At 61.9% G+C, this 23,365-nt stretch overlaps 1 protein-coding gene across 2 annotated transcripts in view; it reads left to right on the top strand.

Annotated features, from left to right (window-relative positions):
- The window catches only part of MGAT5B (alpha-1,6-mannosylglycoprotein 6-beta-N-acetylglucosaminyltransferase B), a 74,739-nt gene that overhangs the window by 4,622 nt on the left and 46,752 nt on the right, over positions 1-23,365 (top strand). Inside the window, exon 2 of one of the 2 annotated variants that reach the window (XM_075440961.1) lies at positions 2,494-2,606. The exons of the other annotated variant lie outside the window; for it this stretch is intronic. Coding sequence (XP_075297076.1) covers positions 2,494-2,606 — 113 coding nt within the window. The remainder of the gene's footprint in view (positions 1-2,493; positions 2,607-23,365) is intronic. 2 annotated transcript variants of the gene reach the window in all.

Raw genomic sequence — 23,365 nt, 5'->3', positions numbered from 1 at the left:
CTGAGTAAGGTGTCTGCACTGGTGCTGAGCGTGCCACTTGCAGAGCTCATTAATGTTAACGAGCTCAGGGTGTTGCTTTTTCTCTTGATTAGGCGAGAGGTGAGAAAAGGATTGGGAGCAGCAGGATGGTGCGAGTCCGGAGCCCACGGCCAGGTGACCTGGATCTGCTGGGACCCAGCCGTGGCTGGACAGACAGGGCTTGGGTGCCCGTCCGGGGCGGGCAGGGCTGATCCTCCTCTGAGCAGAGAGCTCGGGGCGCGCGGGGGGAAACCCTTTGCTCCTGAGCTGCCTGAGGCTGAGAGCAAAGCTGCCCTGCGGGTGCGTGTCCGCTGTGCCAGAGCATCGTCGGAGCCGGCGGATGGAGGCAGGGAGCCCCGTGAAGCTGCTGCGTCTCGCCCAGGAGCCTCTCCGCGCTGGGGCAGTGGGGACCTGCCCTGGGAGCTCCTCCAGCAGATGTCCCCGGGGAAGCCCAGTCCTTCCTGAGCTGCTCGGTGCTGTACTCCAGCTCCCCACAACCTCTCCTGTAGCGCTTTGAAGCGCGTTGCTGTATTTGCCAGCCCTTTCCAGCAACAGATAATTGCAGTGCTGGCGCGTTGTCGCCCAGGCTCAATGGCTGGCTCCTAATCCTCTGCCTTTTAACTGCACAACACGGATTAGATGGAGGGCCGTGGCGTTCCGTTGGAGCCTGGCTCTGGAGAAGCCCGGGTTCGGTGCTGGGCAGCTGCGCCGTGTTGCTGTGCGGGGCTCCTGAGCCCTGCGGGTGATGCTGCGAACCGGTGAAGCGGAGTTACCGGTGCCTGGCCCGGGGGGGTTCGCTGCCCTTCGGCTTGGGGCTGCCGAGAGGCAGAAACGCCAGCGGGCACCCCCGAGGGCTTGCTCAGCTCGCTGTCCCGCACAGGATTATCTGTTTGAAGGCAAGCCCGGTGTTTCACAGGGCTGGCTGGCAGTTGTCTTTTCTCCTTGTTCTCCTTCATATTTTCCTTGGGTTTGGCCAGCTGAGATCCCCGGTGCGGCTGCGGCGCTGGGAGCTGCCGTGCCTGGCAGCACACGACATGGTGGCATTAGCAGGCGTGGTGGTGGTGGGGTGACGGTTGGACTCCATGATCTTGGAGGTCTTTCCCAACCTTAATGGTTCTGTGATTCTGCTGGGGCTCTGCCCGTGTGTCTGTCGGAGGACACTGCACCTCCTGTTTGCACACAGCTCCTGCCTGCAGCCTTTTCACCCCCCAAGAAAAAGTTCCTGGTCTGAATTTGGCCCAAACAGGAGCAGCGCTGAGACCTCCTGCCTCTCTCGCAGCTGGAGGTGACGTGAGCTCGGCTGGGTGCGGCGTGCGGGTCGGCATCCCGCCCGGCACGTCCCCGCGGATGGGAGCCGCTGACCTGCCAGCCCGGGCGAGCAGAGCGGCCGTGGGACGGTCCGAGGCCGCTGCGTCTGCCGCCAGCGCGGGTCCCTGCTCGTCCCGCTGCCCACAGCGCTGCCCAGACGCAATGGCAAAACCGGCGGAAGAAACACCTTTCTTTATAAAAAATAAATTGTTTTTTTTTAGATCCTTTGGGAGGAAGGGAGAATACAAGGTCTCTCTTTTCCCTGGCTTCTCCCAGGAGGCGAATGGGAGCTGCTTATTGTAGCGGTTCCTGCGGTCTGGGTTATGGGCTGGGTCTAGCGGAGCGTTGCAAGGGCAGTCGCGCGCTGGCTCAGCTTTCCTGCCTGAGGGGCAAGTCCTCTGCCCGTCGGAGCAGGCTGCGGGCATTTCGGAGGCTGCTGCCAGGCAAAGCCCACCTGCGGGGTGCCAGGCTTCGGGCAGCAGCTTCCTGGGGCTGGCGATGAAGCACGCGTGGGTCTGACCGTGGCTGGGTGAGGCACTGGCTGGCTACGAGGATGAGGAGGGGACTGGAGCATCTCTCCTACGAGGAGAGGCTGAGGGAGCTGGGCTTTTTCAGCCTGGAGAAGAGAAGGCTGAGAGGGGACCTTAGAAATGCCTCTAAATATCTGCAGGGTGGGGGTCAGGAGGACGGGGCCAGACTCTTTCCAGTGGTGCCCAGCGATAGGACAAGGGGCAACGGGCACAAACTGAAGCAGAGGAAGCTCCAGCTGAACCCGAGGAAGAACTTCTTCCCTCTGAGGGTGACGGAGCCCTGGCCCGGGCTGCCCAGGGAGGCTGTGGAGTCTCCTTCTCTGGAGATATTCCAGCCCCGCCTGGCCGCGGTGCTGTGCAGCCTGCTGTGGGTGACCCTGCTTGGGCAGGGGGTTGGGCTGGGTGACCCCAGAGGGCCCTGCCAACCCCTGCCATGCTGGGACTCTGTGATTCTGTGTGATTCTCACGGGGCTGGGGCCGCAGAGGTGCTGGGTGAGGAGGCAGGGATTGCCCGCGCTGCCTCTCCCAGACCCCTCGGAACACGGCGGGTCCCGCTGCCGTGCTGGGCGGTCGCCTGTCCCGGGAGCGAGCCGGTTCCTCGTCACGCCTCGCTACAGCTCTGCTTTCCCTCCCACAGGATATTCGTGCTGGGCATTGGATTTTTTACCCTGTGCTTCCTAATGACGTCGCTGGGAGGGCAGTTCTCGGCCAAGCGCCTGGGGGACTCGCCCTTCACCATCCGGACCGAAGGTAAGCGCGGCTCCGAGCCCGGCCCGTGTGACGCTGGGTGACCCCCGCGCCCGTGGTCCAGCCGAGCTGCAAGCGCCGGGGATGCGGGCAGGATGGTGCTCGGGTGCCTCCGTTCCCAAGGCTCCCTCCTGCCGCCTTCCCGGGCCGTCGGGACGGCTCAGGGTCCTGCTGGTCCTTCTTGCCGTGGCGTGGGGCACTTTGCAGCTGAAACCTGGCTGTGTTTGCACGCCGAGGTGCGCAGGCGTAGCGGGGACCTGCGTGGGCTGGAGTGGGGGTGCTGGCGGGGGCTTGCAGCGGAGGGGTGGGAAAACACCGGTGACTGGGGCTGGCGGGATCGGAGCTTCCGCTGCTGGCGGTGGGGGGTCCTCCTCACGTGCCGAGGGCTTGGCGCGGGTGCTCGGAGGGCTCAGCGGTTTGGGGCAGCTGTGGTCTGCGGAGAGCGGAGATTGTTCCTTAGGGATGGGGAAGTTTATGGCCTTTGTGGTTTCCTGGAGGTACTGAAATGCAGAAGAGAAATATTCTGGTGTTTAGCAAGTGTGCTTGCTGTTGCATTGGTTTAAAACACCTTTTTCGTCGAGATGTGCAGTCAGCTCAGGAGCTGTGCGGTGGGAGGGCCGTGTCCTGCCCGTGCTCTGGGAGGACGCTGCTGCGCTGAGCTGAGCTTCGCCCTGACTTTTCCTCTGTGATCCCAGCCCGGAGCCATGTAACGGAGTCACACGGAGCCTGAACTCCGGTCAGCAGGGCGAGATAGGCTTGGCCAGGCCACCGTGGTCTTCTCCTCCGTGCCAAAGGCATGGAGGGGTTTGAGCTCCCCAGCCTCACCTGGAGTGTGGTTTCTGGGCGCTAAATCCTTTCCTCGTGGTGCTGGAAGAAGTGTCAGTTGCTTTCCTACGGAAGGAGAGGACTAAAGTGGTTGTTTCCAGAAGTCGAGCGGTGCTTGTAAACTGCTTGGTTGGCTTTTGGAGAGATCAACGTGCAGCCTGTGGCAGCTGCCTTGGCTTTCTCCCCCATGGATGGAGCACGCGGTGGCTGGCGTTTCTCCCCCCGTGCTCCCCTTGTTGTTCCGTCACCGACTCCGTTACTCCGTTCTGGATGAGGAGTCAGAGCGTCCCCTCAGCCAGTTTGCTGATGACACCAAACTGGGAAGAGTGGTGGATGCACTGACAGGCTGTGCTGCCATTCAGCGTGACCTGGACAGGCTGGAGAGTTGGGCAGAGAGGAACCTGATGAGGTTCAACAAGGGCAAGGGCAGGGTCCTGCCCCTGGGGAGGAACAACCCCAGGCACCAGTACAGGCTTGGGGCGGACCTGCTGCAGAGCAGCTCTGCGGAGAGTGACTGGGAGTGCTGGGGAACGACAGGGTGACCATGAGCCAGCAGCGTGCCCTGGGTGCCAAGAAGGCCAATGGGATCCTGGGGTGCATGAGGAGGAGTGTGGGCAGCAGGGCGAGGGAGGTTCTCCTGCCCCTCTGCTCTGCCCTGGGGAGGCCCCATCTGCAGTGCTGTGTCCAGTGCTGGGCTCCCCAGGTCAAGAAAGATGAGGAGCTACTGGAGAGAGTCCAGCGCAGGGCTGCGAGGATGAGGAGGGGACTGGAGCATCTCTCCTACGAGGAGAGGCTGAGAGAGCTGGGCTTGTTCAGCCTGAAGAAGAGAAGGCTGAGAGGGGACCTTAGAAATGCCTCTAAATATCTGCAGGGGGGGGGTCAGGAGGATGGGGCCAGACTCTTTCCAGTGGTGCCCAGCGACAGGACAAGGGGCAACAGGCACAAACTGAAGCAGAGGAAGCTCCAGCTGAACCTGAGGAAGAACTTCTTCCCTCTGAGGGTGCCGGAGCCCTGGCCCAGGCTGCCCAGGGAGGCTGTGGAGTCTCCTTCTCTGGAGATATTCCAGCCCCGCCTGGCCGCGGTGCTGTGCCCCCTGCTCTGGGTGACCCTGCTTGGGCAGGGGGTTGGGCTGGGGGACCCACAGAGGGCCCTGCCAACGCCCAACATTCTGTGATTCCATTCCTCTTCTCCCAGGGCCTGGCGTCTGCCTGGCACAGGTTGCAGGGTCAGTGCCCTTCGGTACTTGCTGCATGTTTGACCGCGGTCAGGGTGCCTGCCCCTATGAGGGGGGTGTCCCCATGCCAAGGGCAGCTCCCGGGGTGGCTGGTGAGCAGTGGCTGGTTATAGGAGATTTCTTCCTTTCCTGGATGAGAAGCAACACGTGAGTGAGGTGGGCAGAGGCCTCCAGACCACCGCCTGCTCCACACTTGGCTTTTGAGGAGGTGGGTCCTGAAAAGATTCCCAAGTTCGGAATAAAAGTTGTCACTTGTTATGGCTGCCTGCTCTCCCAGGAGAGCCCCAGCATCCCCGGGGAGCTTGCAGAGAACTGGAAGGCAGGCAGAGAGGGGCTGAATGACGGTGGGACCAGCCCAAGCTGGGAGGTGGCACAGCTTATGCTGCCAACAGCAGCAAAGGTCTCCAGAAACCTGCAGAAGCCCCTGGTTCCACCCCAGAGGACTCTGAAGTTGTGCTGAAATGGTGGCAGAAAGACAATTATTCAGCTTCATTATCCCCATCACAGAATCACAGCATGGTCGGGGTTGGCAGGGCCCTCTGTGGGTCCCCCAGCCCAACCCCCTGCCCAAGCAGGGTCACCCAGAGCAGGCTGCACAGCACCGCGGCCAGGCGGGGCTGGAATATCTCCAGAGAAGGAGACTCCACAGCCTCCCTGGGCAGCCTGGGCCAGGGCTCCGGCACCCTCAGAGGGAAGAAGTTCTTCCTCATCTTCAGCTGGAGCTTCCTCTGCTTCAGTTTGTGCCCGTTGCCCTTTGTCCTGTCGCTGGGCACCACTGGAAAGAGTCTGGCCCCGTCCTCCTGACCCCCCCCCCCCCGCAGATATTTAGAGGCATTTCTAAGGTCCCCTCTCAGCCTTCTCTTGTCTTCTTTTCTTCTTTTCTGGATGCCTTGGAGTGGAATAGTTTTTCCCATCCTTATTTTTGTCATCAGTTTAACCCAGATCCTTGAGCCCACTGATTCCCATCCTCGCGTGTCTCGTGTTCACCGGGCGCAGTGTCGGTGTGGTCCTGGAGCTGGTTCAGAAGAAACCTCCTTTTCCAGGCTCTCGCACCTCCCAGTCCTGCACGCTTTCTGCTGTAGGTGATTGCAGCAAGGTGTGTAAATGGGCTCACCTTCCTGCGTCTGAGCTCCCGGCCGCGGTGGGGCCCTGGGCTCTGCTCGGGGATGTGCTGCCAGCGCCTGCCTTGCCGGCTGGGAGAGACGCCCGCTGCCTTGCTCCGAGGCGGCGCGGGTCTGTGTGTCGCTGCTGGGAATGCCTGGTTGCTCTCGTTTCAAGGAAGAGGGGAAAAAAAAAAGTATGACCTAGGTCCTCTAGTTTTTCCAGCCCTTGATCTCCAAGGTCCGTAACTGGCTAAGGCAAGCCCTGCTTTGTCAGGAAGCTCAGCAATTCAACGTCACCCCATGTTTTTCCCCCTTTACTGGGTGGGTTTGCCAAGCAAGGTGTTGCTTCCAGATGGATTGCTGCACATTTGGCTGTCGCCATGCTTCTTGTTGGGGAAGATGTGGTTCGTTTGTGGTCTCGCACGCCGTTCTGAAACCTGGAGCATCCTCACTGCTGTCTCCAGAGGAAGGAAGCTGCTTCGGAAGAAGGTTGTCTGCTGTGACCCAGGGCTTGGCAGGCACAGCCTGAGAGGCTTTCTCCAGCTCAGTAACACCGGGTTCAGGCTGTTGGGGTTCAGCCTGTCCTGCGACACCGGTACGTTGGGGCTGGCTGTCCTGCCCGGCGGAGCAGCCGCTCTCAGCAGCGCTCCCTGCACACACTACGCGGGGCCAGGAACCCCGAAAGCGGAGCGGCTCCGAGACCTGGGGGCGTGTACAAGCCTGGAGCTGGCCGATGTCACTGCAGAGCCCTCTCTGTCACCTTTGAGGGGCTGTGGCTGCTGGGGGAGGCCCTGATGGCTGGAAAACACAACTACTGCACCCATGGGAAAAGGCGGGAGGGGCGATGCACGCCGGGCAACCTCAGCAGTGCCACTGGGAAACGCGGAGTCAGATCTTCTGGGAAGCCGGTGGGGTGGGGAAGCTCCATCCTTGGAGACTTTCAGAACACATCTGGCTGACGCCAGGCTGTGGGCAGCTCGGCCTGATGCCCAGACGTGCTCTGGTTGCAGCAGGAGGTCGGGGAAGGGACCCCAGAGGTCCCTCCTGGGTGGGGTGGTGCTGAGTGGCGTGGAGGAGCGCGGGACGAGCTCGGTGTGGGCTGAGCGGAACAGAAATGGATGCGCTTCTCATTCGTGCTGCGACGTCTCCACGGGTCTGTCTGAATAACAAACTGGCGTTTAATTAAGACGCGTTATGGATCCCGAGGAAACTCAAGAAATATTGGTGGTTGCTATCGTTGCTGTTAGGCGCACAGCGCTGGTCGGAAGGCGAGCTCGGAGGAGCAGGTTAATTTTGCTGGGCTGATCGGCTCTTGGTGCGAGTAACGGTGGGCATCGGGCGTGTTCGCACGAACCCGGTCAGGGGCAGGGCTGCTGGCTTTGCGGGAGTTCCTGGGCGCGTGGCCGTGCGTCGAAGCCCAGGCTCGAGCATCTCCTGGGGCCGGGCTCGCGGCGTCAGACCCCCTGGAGCGCACCCGTCTCGCCCGGGGAGGGAGCCTGGTCCCTGCTGCCGCGCTGCTCGTCTCAGCGATGGGTTGAGTGGGGCCTTCTGAGTGTTATTCACTGACTGGTTCTGCGCTGCAAGCTGGCAGCGTCCTCTCCCCGTACGCTCTCCTACCAGTGTAGCCAGTGTGTTTAGTGGGGTACGTCCGCGGCTGGCGAGCGTCGGCTCCTGCAGCCCTTCCCGGGGACGGTCCTGGCCATCGGCCCTGCTCCTCGTGTCCCTCGGCAGCGACGCTCGGTGCCCGCGGGGCTGGGCTGCTGCGGGGAGCCGGCGGGTCAGGCGAGCTCCCCGGCACTTCAAACCCTTTTCCATCAGGGAAGTGCTGTCGGGTTGTGGGTCGGGGGTAAAACCCGTGGGTCGTGGTCCAGGCTAGGCTGGGGCTGTGCCTGCTTCCCCTGGAGTGTCCCGGCCAGCCCAGCGCTGAGCCTCGGGTGCTGCAGTCCCGGGGGAAGCTTACGGAAACGTCCCGGCCTCGCCCGGAGCTGGCTTTGGCTTCTGAGCTGCCGGAGCAGCCGGTGGAAACCAGAATGAAGACGGACGGGAGGCAGGAGCGTGAAAAGCAGAAATGGGTAATGTCAGAGTCCAAGAGTTAATCCGATTTTTAATTTTATGTTTATGTGTGAATCCCCTTCTCAGAAGCTGTCTCCAAAAGCCAAGTTTCTCGGTGTGCGCCAGGAATCATTCCTCAGCTGGATGCTCTGTGTGGTGATTCGATGCAGCAGAGGCTTTGCCTCTTAACAATAAATAAAAAAACCTTCTGAAATGCAAGTTATTTTATCCTAATCCGCTGCCGTCAAGTAAACACAGACAAAGGTTTCTTTGTTTTGAAATGGCCACCGAGAGAATTTGTTCTACAGACAAAGATCTAGATCAAAAAGGAGAACAGACAAGTCTATAAACGCTGGATGTGGGAGACACTTGGAGAACGGCTCTGGTCTGGAGAGACTGAGGTTTCTGCGCCCGCTCCTCTCCTCCTCTTTAGAATTTAAAATGTTTGGGTGTTGTGGTTTGGTTTTTTTTTTCCTGACTGTCTCTCGCGCTGTGGTGGGGCAGGGGCCTGATCCTGAAAATGCACCGAAATCTGTGACGGTGCGGCTGGGGGGGATTTGGCAGCGGCCCCTCTGCCTGCGGCCGTGCCCCGCGCCGGCTCTCGGCAGCGATGCTCATCCCGCTGGTGGAGCCTGCTGCTGCAGGGGATTAGCGGAGGAAAATAGGTTATTAAGTGTTAAAACGTGATTAGATGTGGCTGGAATATTGCCTGCGACTGCTGCAGCTGGTTTGAGAAATGGAAAGGCTTCTGCCTTCTCCTGCTGTCGATTCCTCTGAGTTAGGGTACGAGGTGCTGGAGGATTTGCTGCCGGCCCGGGGGATCTGTGGGACGGGACCTGATGTCCCGGAAGGGCTGGAGCGGAGCTCTGCCCTCGCGCGGGGTCTCGCGGGAGGGCTCTGCCTTGGTTTTGGGTGACCGTGGCGGTGCTTTGGGTGGTCCATGCAGGCGGAGACACCTCGGTGCTCGGGCTCCGGGTGCTGCGCCAGCGTTTCGCGTGCCGAGGTCCTGGAGTCTCGATGCCTGTGGGGAGCGGTGGTTTGCTGAGCGCTGGAGCTGTGCGTTTGCTGCTCCCATGAGTGTCTTTTCAGCCCCTTCTCAAGTGTTTGCTGCCTGGGCTGGGGCTCAGCCAGAGAGCTCAGCGCCTGCCTGTCCTGACCCCACAACCAGCTCCCGGCAGCGTCTCAGCCGGGTTCCTGTCAGTGACCATGACCAGGCTCCTGCTCTGGGTCTCCTCACCCTCTTCCAAAGCAGGATCCGTGGGGATGGAGGGCGAGGGAAGGACAGGGGTGGGAGAGAGCTGATTTTAGAGCGCGAGCTGCGACGTGCGAGTGAGCAGGGGAGAAGCACACGCTCAGCAAGGCTGGGGCACCTTCTCCTCGGACACTGAGGTGTGTTTTGGGGGCTGATCTCCTTGGGGCTGCGGGGTGTAAACCCTGATGGGATATCACACAGCTTATGGACCGGGGCGGGGGGCTTCCCAGTCCTGCGGCGCGGGGGCTTTCTGCGGCTGGGCGATGGTCGCTGTCTGGAGGTGAGCAGTGCCCCGGCGCCTGCCGGGATGTTCCTTGGTCCGTGGCACAGCAGGAGCGCAGCCGGCCAGAGAGCAGCTTCTGCTGCGAAAGCCTCTCAGATTTCGTCCTTCATTTCCATTTTTCAGGGAAGGAAAAATAAATGTGGAGAAATGACGGCGGCAGCGTGCCGGGGAAGCCCCCCTGGCTGGCTTGGGGCGTCCCACCCGGGATGAGGGTGAGGAAAGCCGAGCACCACTGCTTTCGTGGGGTGTCAGAATGGCGCTGGTTTGCTGCGTTGGGGTACGGCGTTCTCGTGAGGGGTCCAGCAGGCAACAGGCGAGGCGTGGTGCGCTGGAGATGGTGCTTCACGTCAGCCGGCAGAAATCCCGCCCTGCTCTCCCCAGGCCCAGCAGCTCTGCTGTGGTGGGCTCCGGCGCTCCCGCGGCCGTTGCTTGCTCCAGTTCCTGGCGTCTCACCTGCTTAACGCAATCTCTTCCATTGCTGAGCACAGAAGTGGAGAGGGAGGGAGGTTGTTTCGGGCTGTGCAGCACAGCTGGATACTTTGGTGCTCGTGGCTGCTGTTTCTCTCCAGGGCAGGGGTGTTGGTGGAGGAGCGGGAGCTGTGCTGCAGAAGATAGCGTTGAAGGTTGCTGGGGCATCTGCACCACTCCAGAGCCACCGCACCATGAAGCGACGGCATCTCCTGGCAGTTCAATCCCTTGAGCGGCTCCCTGAGGAGCGGAGCAAAGAGGCCAGATAGAAACATGAGATCCTATGCAATCTCCTCGGTGGGGTCCTTTGCTCCTGCTCCTGTCTCTGCTGGTTGTCCTTCTGCTCCAGCAGCACGCCAGCTGGGTTAGCAGGGCCGGGTACCATCGCTCTTTGTTCTCCTGGAAGATGCAGAAAGGTCAAAGCTCACATTTGCTGGCGATCAGAGTGAGCTTGAATAACTCTGTCGTCCGCCCTCGCAGTCAGGGGTGCTGGGAGGGGAGGAGGAGGAGGAGGAGGAGGAGGTCTGTGCGCGTGGACCTGACCCACCAGGTACCCTCTGCGGGCGGCTGATGGCGGGGGAGGACAGCAGAGGAGGGGACGGCTCGGGTTGGCCCTGCCGGTGGGGTCCTGGCTGCAGTGAGATGCTGCTGCACCTGAAGGAACTTCAAAGCACCACGCAGATGCGTCCATCCTCCCGTCCCCGTTCCCGCTCTCCTGGGAAAGGTGATCTCTGGAGCCGCCTGCAGACTTGGGTTGCTGCCACTTGTGACAGACCCCAATCTGCTCCTCAGTTATTGCTTCTTGGCAGAGCACGTGGTTCTTCTGGCAGGAGCTTGAGCTGGGTGAAATACCTGAAGGTTGCTTGCTGGCTTCGACAGCCCCTGTTCCGACGTGACCTTGCTGGAGAGAGCGCCCGCGAGCGAGGCCGTGGGCTGCTGCCTGGGTGAGACGTGGTGCGGGGACGAGCGGTGCCGGGGATGCTCGTGTTCCCTTTGCTGTCAAAAAGTCACGCGAGTTAGAAATTCATCTTTCTGCCTTTCATACACGGTGAAGGCGACAGCAAAACCGGCTGCAAAGACTCAGGTAACCGAGTGACAGCGGTGGGGGGGGCGTGGGCAGAGCGCGGCAGGGCGCCGGGCAGGCTCTGCTGTGCAAACTCAGCCCCAATTATTCCCAGTTTCTTCCCGAGTGAGCTGTAACCCTCTCCGTGGCTGACTGTGCTGTGTTTTGATGTTGTCTCACTGTCTGCAGCGGCTTCTCAGGATCTGCTGCCCCGGCGCATCTCACCAGACGGCGGCCGGGACGCTTGTCCAGGCTCTTCTCCTGATCTGAGTCCAGACCTTGCTTGTGCCAAACCCCCTGGAAAGGCAGTGGGAGTTCTCCCTCTCGAGCCCCTCTCTTCGCAGCACTGTGGGGCCGTTAGCTGGAGCGTGTCCCCAGGGTGAGGATGGGTGAGCCGGAGCCTGTCACCTCCCTGGCACCAGCTGGGATGTGCGGATCCTCCGTCTTCCCAGTGCTGAATTTTTCTGCTGGTGCATCCAGAGCTGGGGCTGAGTCTCCTGGAGCTTGTGGTCCACGGAGGGCTGCCAGGCTGGTGGGGCCCCTGGGGGGGAGCGTGCCCGGGGCTCGTCTCCAGCCCCGCTCCGTCCATCCCATCTGACGCCGCTCCAAGCAACCTCAGGGGCCAGAGCAGCCAGCCGATGCCGTGAGACGTTGTCTGGTCGGTGCCAAGCTGAGCTGGTCGGTACTGGGAGCACCTCCTTGGCGAGGAGCTGTGCTGGGGAAGACGGGCTTGTGCTTTTTCCTGCCCTGGGAACTTCGCTGGGTGGTGGGGCCAGCTCTCCAGCTGGCCCAGAGGTGCTGTGCTCTGGCAGCTCCCACCACCGTTCCCTCACTGCCTCGTTGTCCGAGCAGCGGTGGGGAGAAGGGGGTTGATGGAGACCCCAACGCAAGGCAAAGCCCAGATGCAGGGTGAGGGCTCGCTGCCTCGTCCCAGCTCCTGCCAACGCTCGGCTGCTCCAGGCAGTGCTGTGAGTGGGTGAGGCTGCGCACGGCGGCAATAACAGAATCGCAGAATCACAGGATGTTTGGGGCTGGCAGGGCCCTCTGTGGGTCCCCCAGCCCAACCCCCTGCCCAAGCAGGGTCACCCAGAGCAGGCTGCACAGCACCGCGGCCAGGCGGGGCTGGAATATCTCCAGAGAAGGAGACTCCCCAGCCTCCCTGGGCAGCCTGGGCCAGGGCTCCGTCACCCTCAGAGGGAAGAAGTTCTTCCTCATCTTCAGCTGGAGCTTCCTCTGCTTCAGTTTGTGCCCGTTCCCCCTTGTCCTGTCGCTGGGCACCACTGGGAAGAGTCTGGCCCCATCCTCCTGACCCCCACCCTGCAGATATTTAGAGGCATTTCTAGGGTCCCCTCTCAGCCTTCTCTTCTCCAGGCTGAACAAGCCCAGCTCCCTCAGCCTCTCGTCATAGGAGAGATGCTCCAGTTCCCTCCTCATCCTCGTAGCCCTCCGCTGGACTCTCTCCAGTAGCTCCTCATCTCTCTTGAAGTGGGGAGCCCAGCACTGGACCCAGCACTGCAGATGGGGCCTCCCCAGGGCAGAGCAGAGGGGGAGGAGAACCTCCCTCTCCCTGCTGCCCACACTCCTCCTCATGCACCCCAGGATCCCACTGGCCTTCTTGGCACCCAGGGCACGCTGCTGGCTCCTGGTCACCCTGTCGTCCACCAGCACTCCCAGTCCCTCTCCGCAGAGCTGCTCTCCAGCAGGTCCGCCCCAGCCTGTACTGGTGCCTGGGGTTGTTCCTCCCTGGGATAACGGCTTCCTCTGCTCTTCCTGTGGAGTATGGAGAGGCTTCCTTACCCATGGGTGAACGTGGTGCTCAGTGCTGAGGAACGGCTGCTGGCAATGGGGCTGTGAGCTGCTGGGGGTGAGCAGGGGTGGCCGGGAGCCCCTCTGCACCCTGGGGTGCCCAAGCTGCTGGCTCTGCCCTGCCATGGCCAGGGGCTGCTGCTGGCACCCGCGCCCCAGCCCCACGGGTGCCTCTGCCCTTCGCCTGCGGGTTTTCGGAGCAGGCTGGTGCTTTGCGTGGGTGGAGAAGGTTGATGAAAAGAGTGTGTCCTTCTGGTGTCCCCACGGGCCATCCAGCCCCCGTCGGGTCGGTGAACGTGCGCTGCGCTCCCCGCTCCAACCCACGCTCGGAAAGGGAGTTTGGAGTGGAAGTGTGAAACTTTGCTGCTCTTGTGAAACTGCTGTTGCAGGCAGGGAGGGAGTGCTGTTAAAATAAAGAAAACGAAGGCGTCCGTGGGTGCTCCGCGTGATGCCAGGTGTTACGGCCCACCTCTGCGGGGGTCTGCGGGGGGAGTGAGACGCAGAGCGGTGCTCTGCAGGGCACGGAGGGCTGAGAGGGACGGGGAGGTCTGCGGTGAGGGCTCAGCGCGCCCGGGGGACGCGTCTCTTGCTGAAGAAGTGCCCCTTTGGTACAGTCGCTGCTCGGAACTGGATGCCTGCAGGCTTCAAAAGGAAAAAATAAAAATGCCACGGAGCGGAGTGGAAGAGGGAAGTGTGAATCCACGAGTCTGAAACTGGTGGAGCAGAGATGAGATCTCCGTGCGGCGAGGTGTGCTGCTGGCGGAGGAGGAGCAGCAGCGTCCTGCTGGCCCCGGCTCTCTGTTATCTCCATAAGCAGCGACTCTCAGGGAATGATTAAATCAATTAATTGATTTTCTATAGCTCATAAGGAAGTCAGATGGCATTTCATCAACCTGTGATGAGCAAACACCCCACCACGGCCAGGAGGAATGTTAATGGCTCTTTATGCTTTTATTACCTCTTTTTCCTCCTAAATCAAAATTCATCGTGAGCCCAGGAGGCAGCAGGTACTTCAGAAAATAAAACTAGCACAGTGGGAACCAGAGCAGCCGCTGTAAAAGCTGTTTTTCTCCCACTGATTTATTTGTTTCTCTGGTTTAAACGAGAGTCCAGGGCTCGGTTCTGCTCGGGCAGAGATTAGCCGAGGCTCGTCCTGCAGCTCTGCCAATGCCCCCGGCTCCTGCGAGCTCTGCTTTGGGCTGCCGCCCCGCTCTGCGGCTGCTGCAAGGATCCGGCCGGCGGGAGGCCGGGGGCTCGGAAGGATGGGGATGGTTTATTCGCCCCTGGAAGCAGAGTGGCAGGGTGCCCGGCACCGTTTGGCCAGTATTTTTGGCTGAAGGAGAAACGGTGATCATTTTGGAAATGCTCAATTAGTGAGTTCTGCTGTCTCGGAGAAACAGAAGGTTTTGGGGCAGCCGTGAATAAGGCTGCGGGCCGGAGGCGTGCGGAGCCGGAGGAGCGAGGGTGCTGCCGAGCCTCGCGAGCCGTCCTCCGCCCCAGCGCTTGGGGCTCATTTCCCGCTGTCCTCGGGGCCTCGGATCCGGGGAATACAGCTCTGCCGGGGGCTGCGAGGAGGAGAGCGAGCTGGGCCGAACGCCAGCACTGCTCGGGTGAAGACCTAGAAGCGAAACGAGGGTTGGTGACGGCGGGGGTCCCCGGCTCGCTGGGCTGCGGAGCCGCTCTGGGGCTGCCCCTGTGCCGTGGGACCTGAGTCTGCTGCTCGCCGCCTGGAGCTGGGGGTCCCGGCTGCAGGACCGGGGTCCGGCTTTGCCCCCGGTGCTGGCAGCACCCAGCCCGGCACGGGGAGCAGCCGTGCCGGGGGCCCTGGTGTCCTCTGGGCTCTGCTACCGGCAGCTGCCCTTGAGCCAGCCCTGCGCTGGAGCCCTTGTGTTTTAGGAAGCAATTTAAAATCGATGTTAATCTTGTAGTTTGAAAGCCTAGCCTGCAGCGTGAGGTGTTTGGAGCGCTGCAGAACAGCTTAAAATGCAATTTAAAATAGTGCTGGCTGGCAGTAGAGGAGCAACTAAAAATACCCTGCTGGTACTTTTTAAAAAAAGGGAAAGGGGGATGAGAAGGAGCAAAAAAATGAGGTTAAAAAAATAAAATAAAAGCTGGGCTGCAGCTTGCGCTGGGGTTGTGCGTACTTGCCTCCTCTCCCCCAGCGACCTGCCTCCCCCAGCCCAGCTCCTGGGGCTGCTGGGGAGAGGAGGCGACGACCCAGCTCGCTTTGCCTGCGGAGCGATGGCTTGTGGTGGGACACGTGGGACCGTCCCCGTGCCCCGCAGGGGACATTGGGTCTGTAGTGCGTGGGGGGGGGGGATAAGGAGTAAGAAAAACTGGGGGAATCACAGAATCCCAGAATGTTGGGGGTTGGCAGGGCCCTCTGTGGGTCCCCCAGCCCAACCCCCTGCCCAAGCAGAGTCACCCAGAGCAGGGGGCACAGCACCGCGGCCAGGCGGGGCTGGAATATCTCCAGAGAAGGAGACTCCACAGCCTCCCTGGGCAGCCTGGGCCAGGGCTCCGGCACCCTCAGAGGGAAGAAGTTCTTCCTCATCTTCAGCTGGAGCTTCCTCTGCTTCAGTTTGTGCCCGTTGCCCCTTGTCCTGTTGCTGGGCACCACTGGAAAGAGTCTGGCCCCGTCCTCCTGACCCCCACCCTGCAGATATTTAGAGGCATTTCGAAGGTCCCCTCTCAGCCTTTTCTTCTCCAGGCTGAACAAGCCCAGCTCCCTCAGCCTCTCCTCATAGCAGAGATGCTCCAGTCCCCTCCTCATCCTCGTAGCCCTCCGCTGGACTCTCTCCAGTAGCTCCTCATCTTTCTTGAACTGGGGAGCCCAGCACTGGACCCAGCACTGCAGATGGGGCCTCACCAGGGCAGAGCAGAGGGGGAGGAGAACCTCCCTCGCCCTGCTGCCCACACTCCTCCTCATGCACCCCAGGATCCCATTGGCCTTCTTGGCACCCAGGGCACGCTGCTGGCTCATGGTCACCCTGTCGTCCCCCAGCACTCCCAGTCCCTCTCCGCAGAGCTGCTCTCCAGCAGGTCGGCCCCAGCCTGTACTGGTGCCTGGGGTTGTTCCTCCCCAGGGGCAGGACCCTGCCCTTGCCCTTGTTGAACCTCATCAGGTTCCACTCTGCCCAACTCTCCAGCCTGGCCACGTCACGCTGGATGGCAGCACAGCCTGTCAGTGCATCCACCACTCCTCCCAGTTTGGTGTCAGCAGCAAACTGGCTGAGGGTGCACTCTAACTCTTCATCCAGGTCATTGATGAAGAAGTTGAACAAGATGGGCCCAGTACTGACCCTGGGGGACACCACTGGTTACAGGATCAACCCCGCGCTAACCCCTGCGTGACGAAGGGCTGCAGTTGGCCAGCGCCGGGGTCCGTGTTGCTCCGCCTCGTGGCTTCGCGGGTTCGCGTGGGGGCAGGGCGCGAGCGCGTGTCAGGGCGGAGGCAGAGCCGCAGTCTGCTCTCGCAGGCGTTTCCTTGGGGGGGTCGGAGGGGGCCGGCTGGGGTGCGGAGGCAGCAGCGGCCCCTTCCGCAGGCTCCGCTCCGGGTCCCGCAGCCGAAGGGCTGTCCCGAGGCGGGGTCGGTGCGGGGGCACCGGGCTGGCACCCTCCCTCCATGCTGTGTGCAGCACTGGGGGGACCTTGGGTGGGCACCCCTCCCTAACCACTTTCCCCCATGAATCCCAGCGCGGCATCCTCCCGGGGAGCATCACCCTCCCGGGGAGCATCACCCTCCCAGGGGACGTGCGGTGAGCCGGAGCAGAGCGGGGGTACGGCCCCACGGCTCGGGCGAGCGGAGCCCAGGGCCGTGGGTGGGCTGCGGCCGTGCGGGAGCGGGGTGGCAGGGCGGGGGGGTGGCATGGTGCTGGCGGGAGGGGTTGCTGGGCCGCGCGGGGCTGTTTGGGCAGCGTGCGTGCCGTGGTGCAGCCGGCTCTCGCTCTCCGCCAGGGAATCCTGCAGCAGGACGGTCCCCCCGCCGCGGTGTCTCGCTCCCGGGACCGCCGGCGTGCGGGGGGCCGTTGGGAAGCCGGGGGGGTCTCTTGAGCTGTCGCACGGCTGCAGTGGTTGGGTGGGTGGCACAGGGCTGCCAGCCCCGCGGTGCCGGAGCCTGATGGGCTCTGCCTGCCCGTGGGTGCCGTGAGAGGGAGCGAAGACATCCCCGAGGCTGCACATTCGCCGCTGATTGCACAGCAGTGGTCCAGGGGATGGATAGATCCAGGCGGCAGAGGATAGCAGGCAGGCGGGACATGATCTGCTTTACCAGCCGGTGACTTAAGGCTGCTTCATTTGGCTGATGACCAGGGAACTGCTTCGTGGCCGGCCGTTGGCAGCGGCTCGGCAGCCACTCGCTGGTGCAGCTGGAGCCGTACCGAGGCGCCTGCCTCCCTGCCAGCCCCCGAGCTGCTTCGCGGGCACCTCCGGGTGCCAATCGCTGCTGCTGGCGTGGCAGCTCCCGGCGCGGCTCCCTGTGCTGGGTGCCTTGGGGCGCGGGCTCAGCAGGGCCGTGTTCTCTCTGTCTAACTTAAAATAATAAATCCACAGCAGTCTGATGGCAAATGCGGCTGGCTGGGTGCCCGCGCTGCTGAGTGGGTGCCCTGGAGGGGTGCGGCCATGGACCTCCTCCGTCCCCGGAGCAGCTTCCCCGGGGTGGGTGCCGAAGGGATGGAGACGGGAGGTGGCCATCGCTGCCAGCCCGAGCCTGGCCTTGGGCTTTCGTGTTGCCAGCGAGCGCTGCGTGTCTGGGCTGGACTGGAAAGGATGATGTGTCAGGGTGAGCCGGAGCCCGTGGCTGGTTGGCTCTTTGGTCTTTTAATCTGCTGGAATCAAAATCAATAGTGAAAGTAAATAGAGGCGCAGGGGAGGAGGAGCGAAGCGAAGGGCTGGTGCGTTGGGAGGTGCTGGGATGGGACGGGACGGGACGGGATGGGATGGGATGGGATGGGATGGGATGGGATGGGATGGGATGGGATGGGATGGGATGGGATGGGATGGGATGGGATGGGATGGGAGCCCTCCCCAGAGGATGGGGTCCCCAGGACAGCCCCGGGTCCCAGCCACCCAGAGAGCCGGGCAGCGAGCTCTGGGTCCGGCTCTGCACTGCGGTGGGGATCCTCCAATTTCTTCTCCCAGAAATCCTCCAAGAGTACGTTGTGCTTTTGAGGGGCTGAAGTAGTCCTGGAGTTGTCCTTTAAAGGAGAAAAACAAAGCAAAGCAAATGATGCTTCAGATTGAAATGAATTCAGCGGGTCTTTTGGATGGACGTGAGTCGTATCTTACCGTCTCTGAGCAAATTCCCTGCTTGTACCGGAGCGTTCAGCTGTTGTGAGACAGCCGGGCAGGGATGTGACTGATCTGAGGAGGGGGGGAATCAACAACAAATCAGCCATGTTATGAACCACGGAGAGGTATTATGGGATTGCGTTTTAAATGTCAGGGGGGTGTTCAGCGCCATTCACACCAGTGTGGGTCGGTCTCCCTCCCGGAGACGGGCTCTTGTGGCTGCCGGGTTAGGAAGGCTTTTGCTGCTGTTGAAACTGGACCAGTTTTTGGGTGGAAAAGCTCCCTGTAAGTGACCAAGGCGAGATGCCACTTCTGCACCCATGGGCTGGCCCCGAGGTCCCTGCACCCACCAGGAGGAAAACTCGAGGGAAGTGTTGGGCTGGGTGCAGGTGTGCCGCTCAAACACCATTTCCCCGTCTCCTTGGCACGAAGCTGGTGCTGGGCAGCATGAGCCCCCCGAGCAGGATGGGGCTGAGTGACCCAGGGACAGGGAGCTGCCAGCTGGGGCCAGCTGCTACGCAGGGCGAGGAGGTTTGCGTCAGTGCAAATGGCTACAGGGAACGTGCCCCCAAAACGTGAATTTCGAAGGGTTTCGGCTCCTTTTGAACACCTCAGCCCAGGAGTCCCAGAGCCCCCCGATAAACCCGAGTGGGAGGGTGACATCCGCACGCTCCCTCCGCGCTGGTGGAGCGCCGGCTGGGGATGGCTCCCGGCGTGAGCAGCGGTGGGGCGGCGGGGAGAGGACGCTCGGCGTCCCCAGACACAACGCCTGAGCCTGGAAACTCCATCCCGCGCGCTCCGTCCCCGCGGCGCAGCCTGGGCTTTGCCAGTGCCGCCCCGCGCCGTCGCCGCGGGGCTGCATCCGCTCCAGGAAGGTGTTTTGAAGACAGGGGTGTCATTAGTGAATTCCCCAGAGCCTGACCCATCTGGATTTGAGCATATCGGCTGCTGACTGTTCCACTGGTTTCACAGAGAAACCATTTCTCCTTCCACTAGACATCACCTTAGGGGATGCTTTCTTTTTCTCCCCTGATTTCATCCAATTACTTAGCTGTACGCTCTTCTGAAGCACCATAAATAATTCCCCTCCCTCTGCTGTGTTTACCAGCATGTCTCATGAAATCCAGTAAGATATGATTGATTGCAATCATTATTTCCTCATGCTGCCGTGAAAACCTCTGTCAGGCTCAGTGATTGCCTTGAAAGAGTGGCTGCCACGCAGGAAAACTGTCAAAACCTGCCAGACTTTGGCAAACTCCCAGTAATCTGTTGAGCAGTTTTACTGGTGTTTGCTTTCTCGCCGTTGCTGATTATCAGGAGTAATTAGAATATTTTTCCCTTGTAATTAGCAGCTTGCTTGCTTCTTTTTTTTAAAGAAAAAAAAGTGGTTTGCAGGACTGTTCTACTGGGTTTTGATGCTACCGAGTCGGGTCTGGGTCTGTCCCGTGTGCCCGCGGCGCTGTTTGCCACTCTCCCGGGAGTCCGTCACGGGCTGGGAGGGGGACGCTGGGGGCACCGGCTGGGCCCGTCCCCGTCCCCGTCCCCGATCCCCGACGCGGGGCCAGGCAGCCCAGCAGCCGTGCCGCGCGTGTCTGCGCCTCCGCGTCAGGGTAACAAGTTAATCCCGGTGCTTGCGTTTCTGAAAGAGTCACTTCAGCACTTTTCCTCCTTTCTTTCGGTTTTAATGAGACGCATTTCCAGGAGACGTGAGAACCATTGCCAGAAATGTCAAAGCGTTCTTGTTATCCTCCTTAAGCTTCTGGAACAACAACAACAACAGAGACCAAGAAGGGGAAAAGAGGTTGGTGAGGAAGGCTCTGACTTCATCTCCAGGAGCTGGGGGGGCTGGGGGGAGAGGTGCCCCGCGACGGCTCTGCTTCCTGGCAGGGTGCCCGACAAGATAACCCCGTGACGGCTGAGAATTGCTCTTTTCCCTTAGGATTGACGGCGGTTTTTTATTTCTTTATTGGAGACGGAATATCTCAACTCCCCGCTGACGGCAGGGCTCAGAGCTTTGCTGCTGAAAAGCGTCCTGGACGTGCTCGAAACCAGCTGGGAAATTGGCCGGCAGGAGCAACGCGAGGGGAGATCCCAGCGAAGCCAGCGGGCGAGCTGGGGGGGACGGGTGGGCGCTGGGGGCTCGGCTGCAGGGCCGGGGCGCACGGCTCCACTCGTTGCCGGCTGCTCCAGCATCCCGGGAGCACCGGTTCCACCCCGCAGAATCACAGAATCACAGAATAGTAGGGGTTGGAAGGGACCTCTGTGGGTCATCTAGTCCAACCCTCCTGCCGAAGCAGGGTCACCTACAGGAGGCTGCACAGGACCTTGTCCAGGCGGGTCTGGAATATCTCCAGAGAAGGAGACTCCACAGCCTCCCTGGGCAGCCTGGGCCAGGGCTCCGGCACCCTCAGAGGGAAGAAGTTCTTCCTCGGGTTCAGCTGGAGCTTCCTCTGCTTCAGTTTGTGCCCGGTGCCCCTTGTCCTGTCACTGGGCACCACTGAAAAGAGCTTGGCCCCATCCTCCTGACCCCCACCCTGCAGATATTTGTAGGCATTTATAAGGTCCCCTCGCAGCCTTCTCTTCTTCAGGCTGAACAAGCCCAGCTCCCTCAGCCTCTCCTCTCTTCCCGCATGGGAATGTCCTCAGCCCTCCTGAGCGATCCGGGAGCAGGGCTGTCTCGGCGGCTGCGCGGGGAGGACTCGGGGTGGGCGTCCTCGGCCGGGTTGCCCGGGGTGTGGATGTCCATCCCTGCTGGAGCGCGGGGCGATCCCAGGATGCGGCGCCCGGTACGCACATCACCGCACTGCTGCCTCCCGGGAACGTGAGCCCTGTGTAGCTCCGTGCCTCAGTTTCCCTGGTCCCCCTGCCCAGGGCAGGATCAGGCTCCCTTAGCAGGGCTGGAGAGGCTGCCGGGACCCATCCCAAACCCCTCGGGAAAGGGCTTTTCCCAGGTCTCTTCTGCGGGGATGAGCGCTGTTCGTGTGTCTGGGTTTTAGTCAGGGGCCAGAGCTGTTTCGCTGCCCAGGCTTTGCGAGCAGCTGTTTGCATTTCAGATGAGCTGCACCACGGAAGAGGCCTTCTTAATTAAACCAGTGCAGCCTGGCTACAAACTGGGGCGACAGCCCAGCCCTGAGTGGCAAAGGCAGCAGCGGCTCTCAGTCATCTCCGTGGCCTCCCAGACATGATCCTTGTGTCTTCACAGAATCCCAGAATCCCAGCATGGCAGAGGCTGGCAGGGCCCTCTGTGGGTCCCCCAGCCCAGCCCCCTGCCCAAGCAGGGTCACCCACAGCAGGCTGCACAGCACCACGGCCAGGCGGGGCTGGAATATCTCCAGAGAAGGAGACTCCACAGCCTCCCTGGGCAGCCTGGGCCAGGGCTCCGGCACCCTCAGAGGGAAGAAGTTCTTCCTCATCTTCAGCTGGAGCTTCCTCTGCTTCAGTTTGTGCCCGTTGCCCCTTGTCCTGTCGCTGGGCACCACTGGAAAGAGCCTGGCCCCCTCCTCCTGACCCCCCCCCTGCAGATATTTATCAGCATTTCGAAGGTCCCCTCTCAGCCTTCTCTTCTCCAGGCTGAACAAGCCCAGCTCCCTCAGCCTCTCCTCGTAGGAGAGATGCTCCAGTCCCCTCCTCATCCTCGTAGCCCTCCGCTGGACTCTCTCCAGTAGCTCCTCATCTTCCTTGAACTGGGGAGCCCAGCACTGGACCCAGCACTGCAGATGGGTCCTCACTAGGGCAGAGCAGAGGGGCAGGAGAACCTCCCTCGCCCTGCTGCCCACACTCCTCGTGATGCACCCCAGGATCCCATTGGCCTTCTTGGCACCCAGGGCACGCTGCTGGCTCATGGTCACCCTGTCGACCCAAACCCTCGGGCCAGGGGTACCACTCTGTCCATGGAGACGTGGTGATTATGGTTCAAGCCCTTCTGGCCAGCTGTAGGGGTTGTGGTGGGTCCTCCTCCTGTCCTCCAGCCTCACCAGCCAGCAGAGCATCAAGTGATGATGCACGGTCTCCCTCTCACTCAGAAGCTGGGTTCGGGGCCTGGGCTATGACCCACTGACGGGGCTGGGATGCTGGAGCAGGAGCAACCCTTGAGCAGCAGCCCCCTGTTCGTGGAGCAGTTGGTCCTGGAAGCTGGGCGGGCTGGGGGAGGGTGGTGGGGGCTGTGAGCGCAGCCCAGCCGCGGTGGGGATGTCGCCGGAGTGGGCTCAGTCCCACCAATGTGGATGTGCTGACTGAAGCCCATCTCTGAGCTGTTCTGTTTTCCTTGGCCATGACTTTGCCCAGCTGTGTTTGGGGAGGCCCCTGTACAACCTGAGCTCCAGGGTCCAACCTTCCGCTTTTTTCCCCCATAGCGTCTTTTAATGGCGAGTTCGTTAGCACTTCTGCCCTTTAACGGGACAGGCTGTGGCTGTTGTCCCACCCGGGGCTTGGGGGACCTGGTGGGACGGGCAGAGGTGGCTCCTGCGGTCCCAGACCCGTGCAGGAGGCCTGGGGCTGCGCAGCAGAAGCCCCTGACTCCTTGCTGCGGGAGTGCGGGGAGCGTTTGGGGATCAATCCTCGTGAATGGTGCTTTAATGTTTGGTGGTTTTTTTTTTGAGGAATTGCTTTTGCTCGCAGTTTTTCTTCCGTTTCGCTAGACAGCGTCCGGAGAAGCAACGTGTCGCTGATAACCTCCGCCAGGCGTGGAAGACGGCCCGCGGCGAGGCCTGGCTGGCGCGGTGCCAGCTGCGCCGAGGGGCCGAGGGCTGCCGTGTAACCGCGTGCTCGCGTGCCGTGCGGCCGCAGCGGCAGCGGCCGCAGCGACGCGGTGCTGTCACGGCGGGGAGAGCCTGGCCAGGGCAGTGCGCGTGCCGAAGCCCCCGGTTCAGCGGCGGTGCCCAGGCAGCCCCCCCGCCATCGGAGATGGAGAACCGACCCCCCGGCAGCCGGGGCTCCAGCGCCGCAGCGTCCGGAGCCGGGGTCCCTGGGTGATTCACTGGGGGAGCGCGGAGGGAGCCGGGGCTGCGTCTCCGCAGCAGCCGGGGCCGTGAGCCGGTTCCCGCCACGGCCGTACGCCCCGCTCTCATCTGAACGCCAGAACCACTCAGACCCCGCGTCCAGGCCGGCCTCTGTGCCTTCTGGTGCACGCAGCGGCTCGAGTCCCACGGCCAGCGTGCCACGGCCACCCCCGACATGCGATGCCATCGGGACGCCCCACTCGGTGCCACCACTGGGGCTGGGTGCGGGGTGCTGTGCTGGGGCGGGGGACCCGGGGAGGCTCTGCAAGACCCGGCTTTGCATCCCTTTGGAGATGCATGAGACGTGCCCGCGTCCCGACAGCCCCCGGGCCGTCTGGCAGCCGCTTCCCTCCCCAGCGCCGCCGGCCCGGCTCCTGCTGCTCCCGAAAT

Source organism: Opisthocomus hoazin, chromosome 21 (genome assembly GCF_030867145.1).
Source record: "Opisthocomus hoazin isolate bOpiHoa1 chromosome 21, bOpiHoa1.hap1, whole genome shotgun sequence".
Classification (NCBI taxonomy): domain Eukaryota; kingdom Metazoa; phylum Chordata; class Aves; order Opisthocomiformes; family Opisthocomidae; genus Opisthocomus; species Opisthocomus hoazin.
This window is presented reverse-complemented; position numbering and strand designations above follow the sequence as displayed.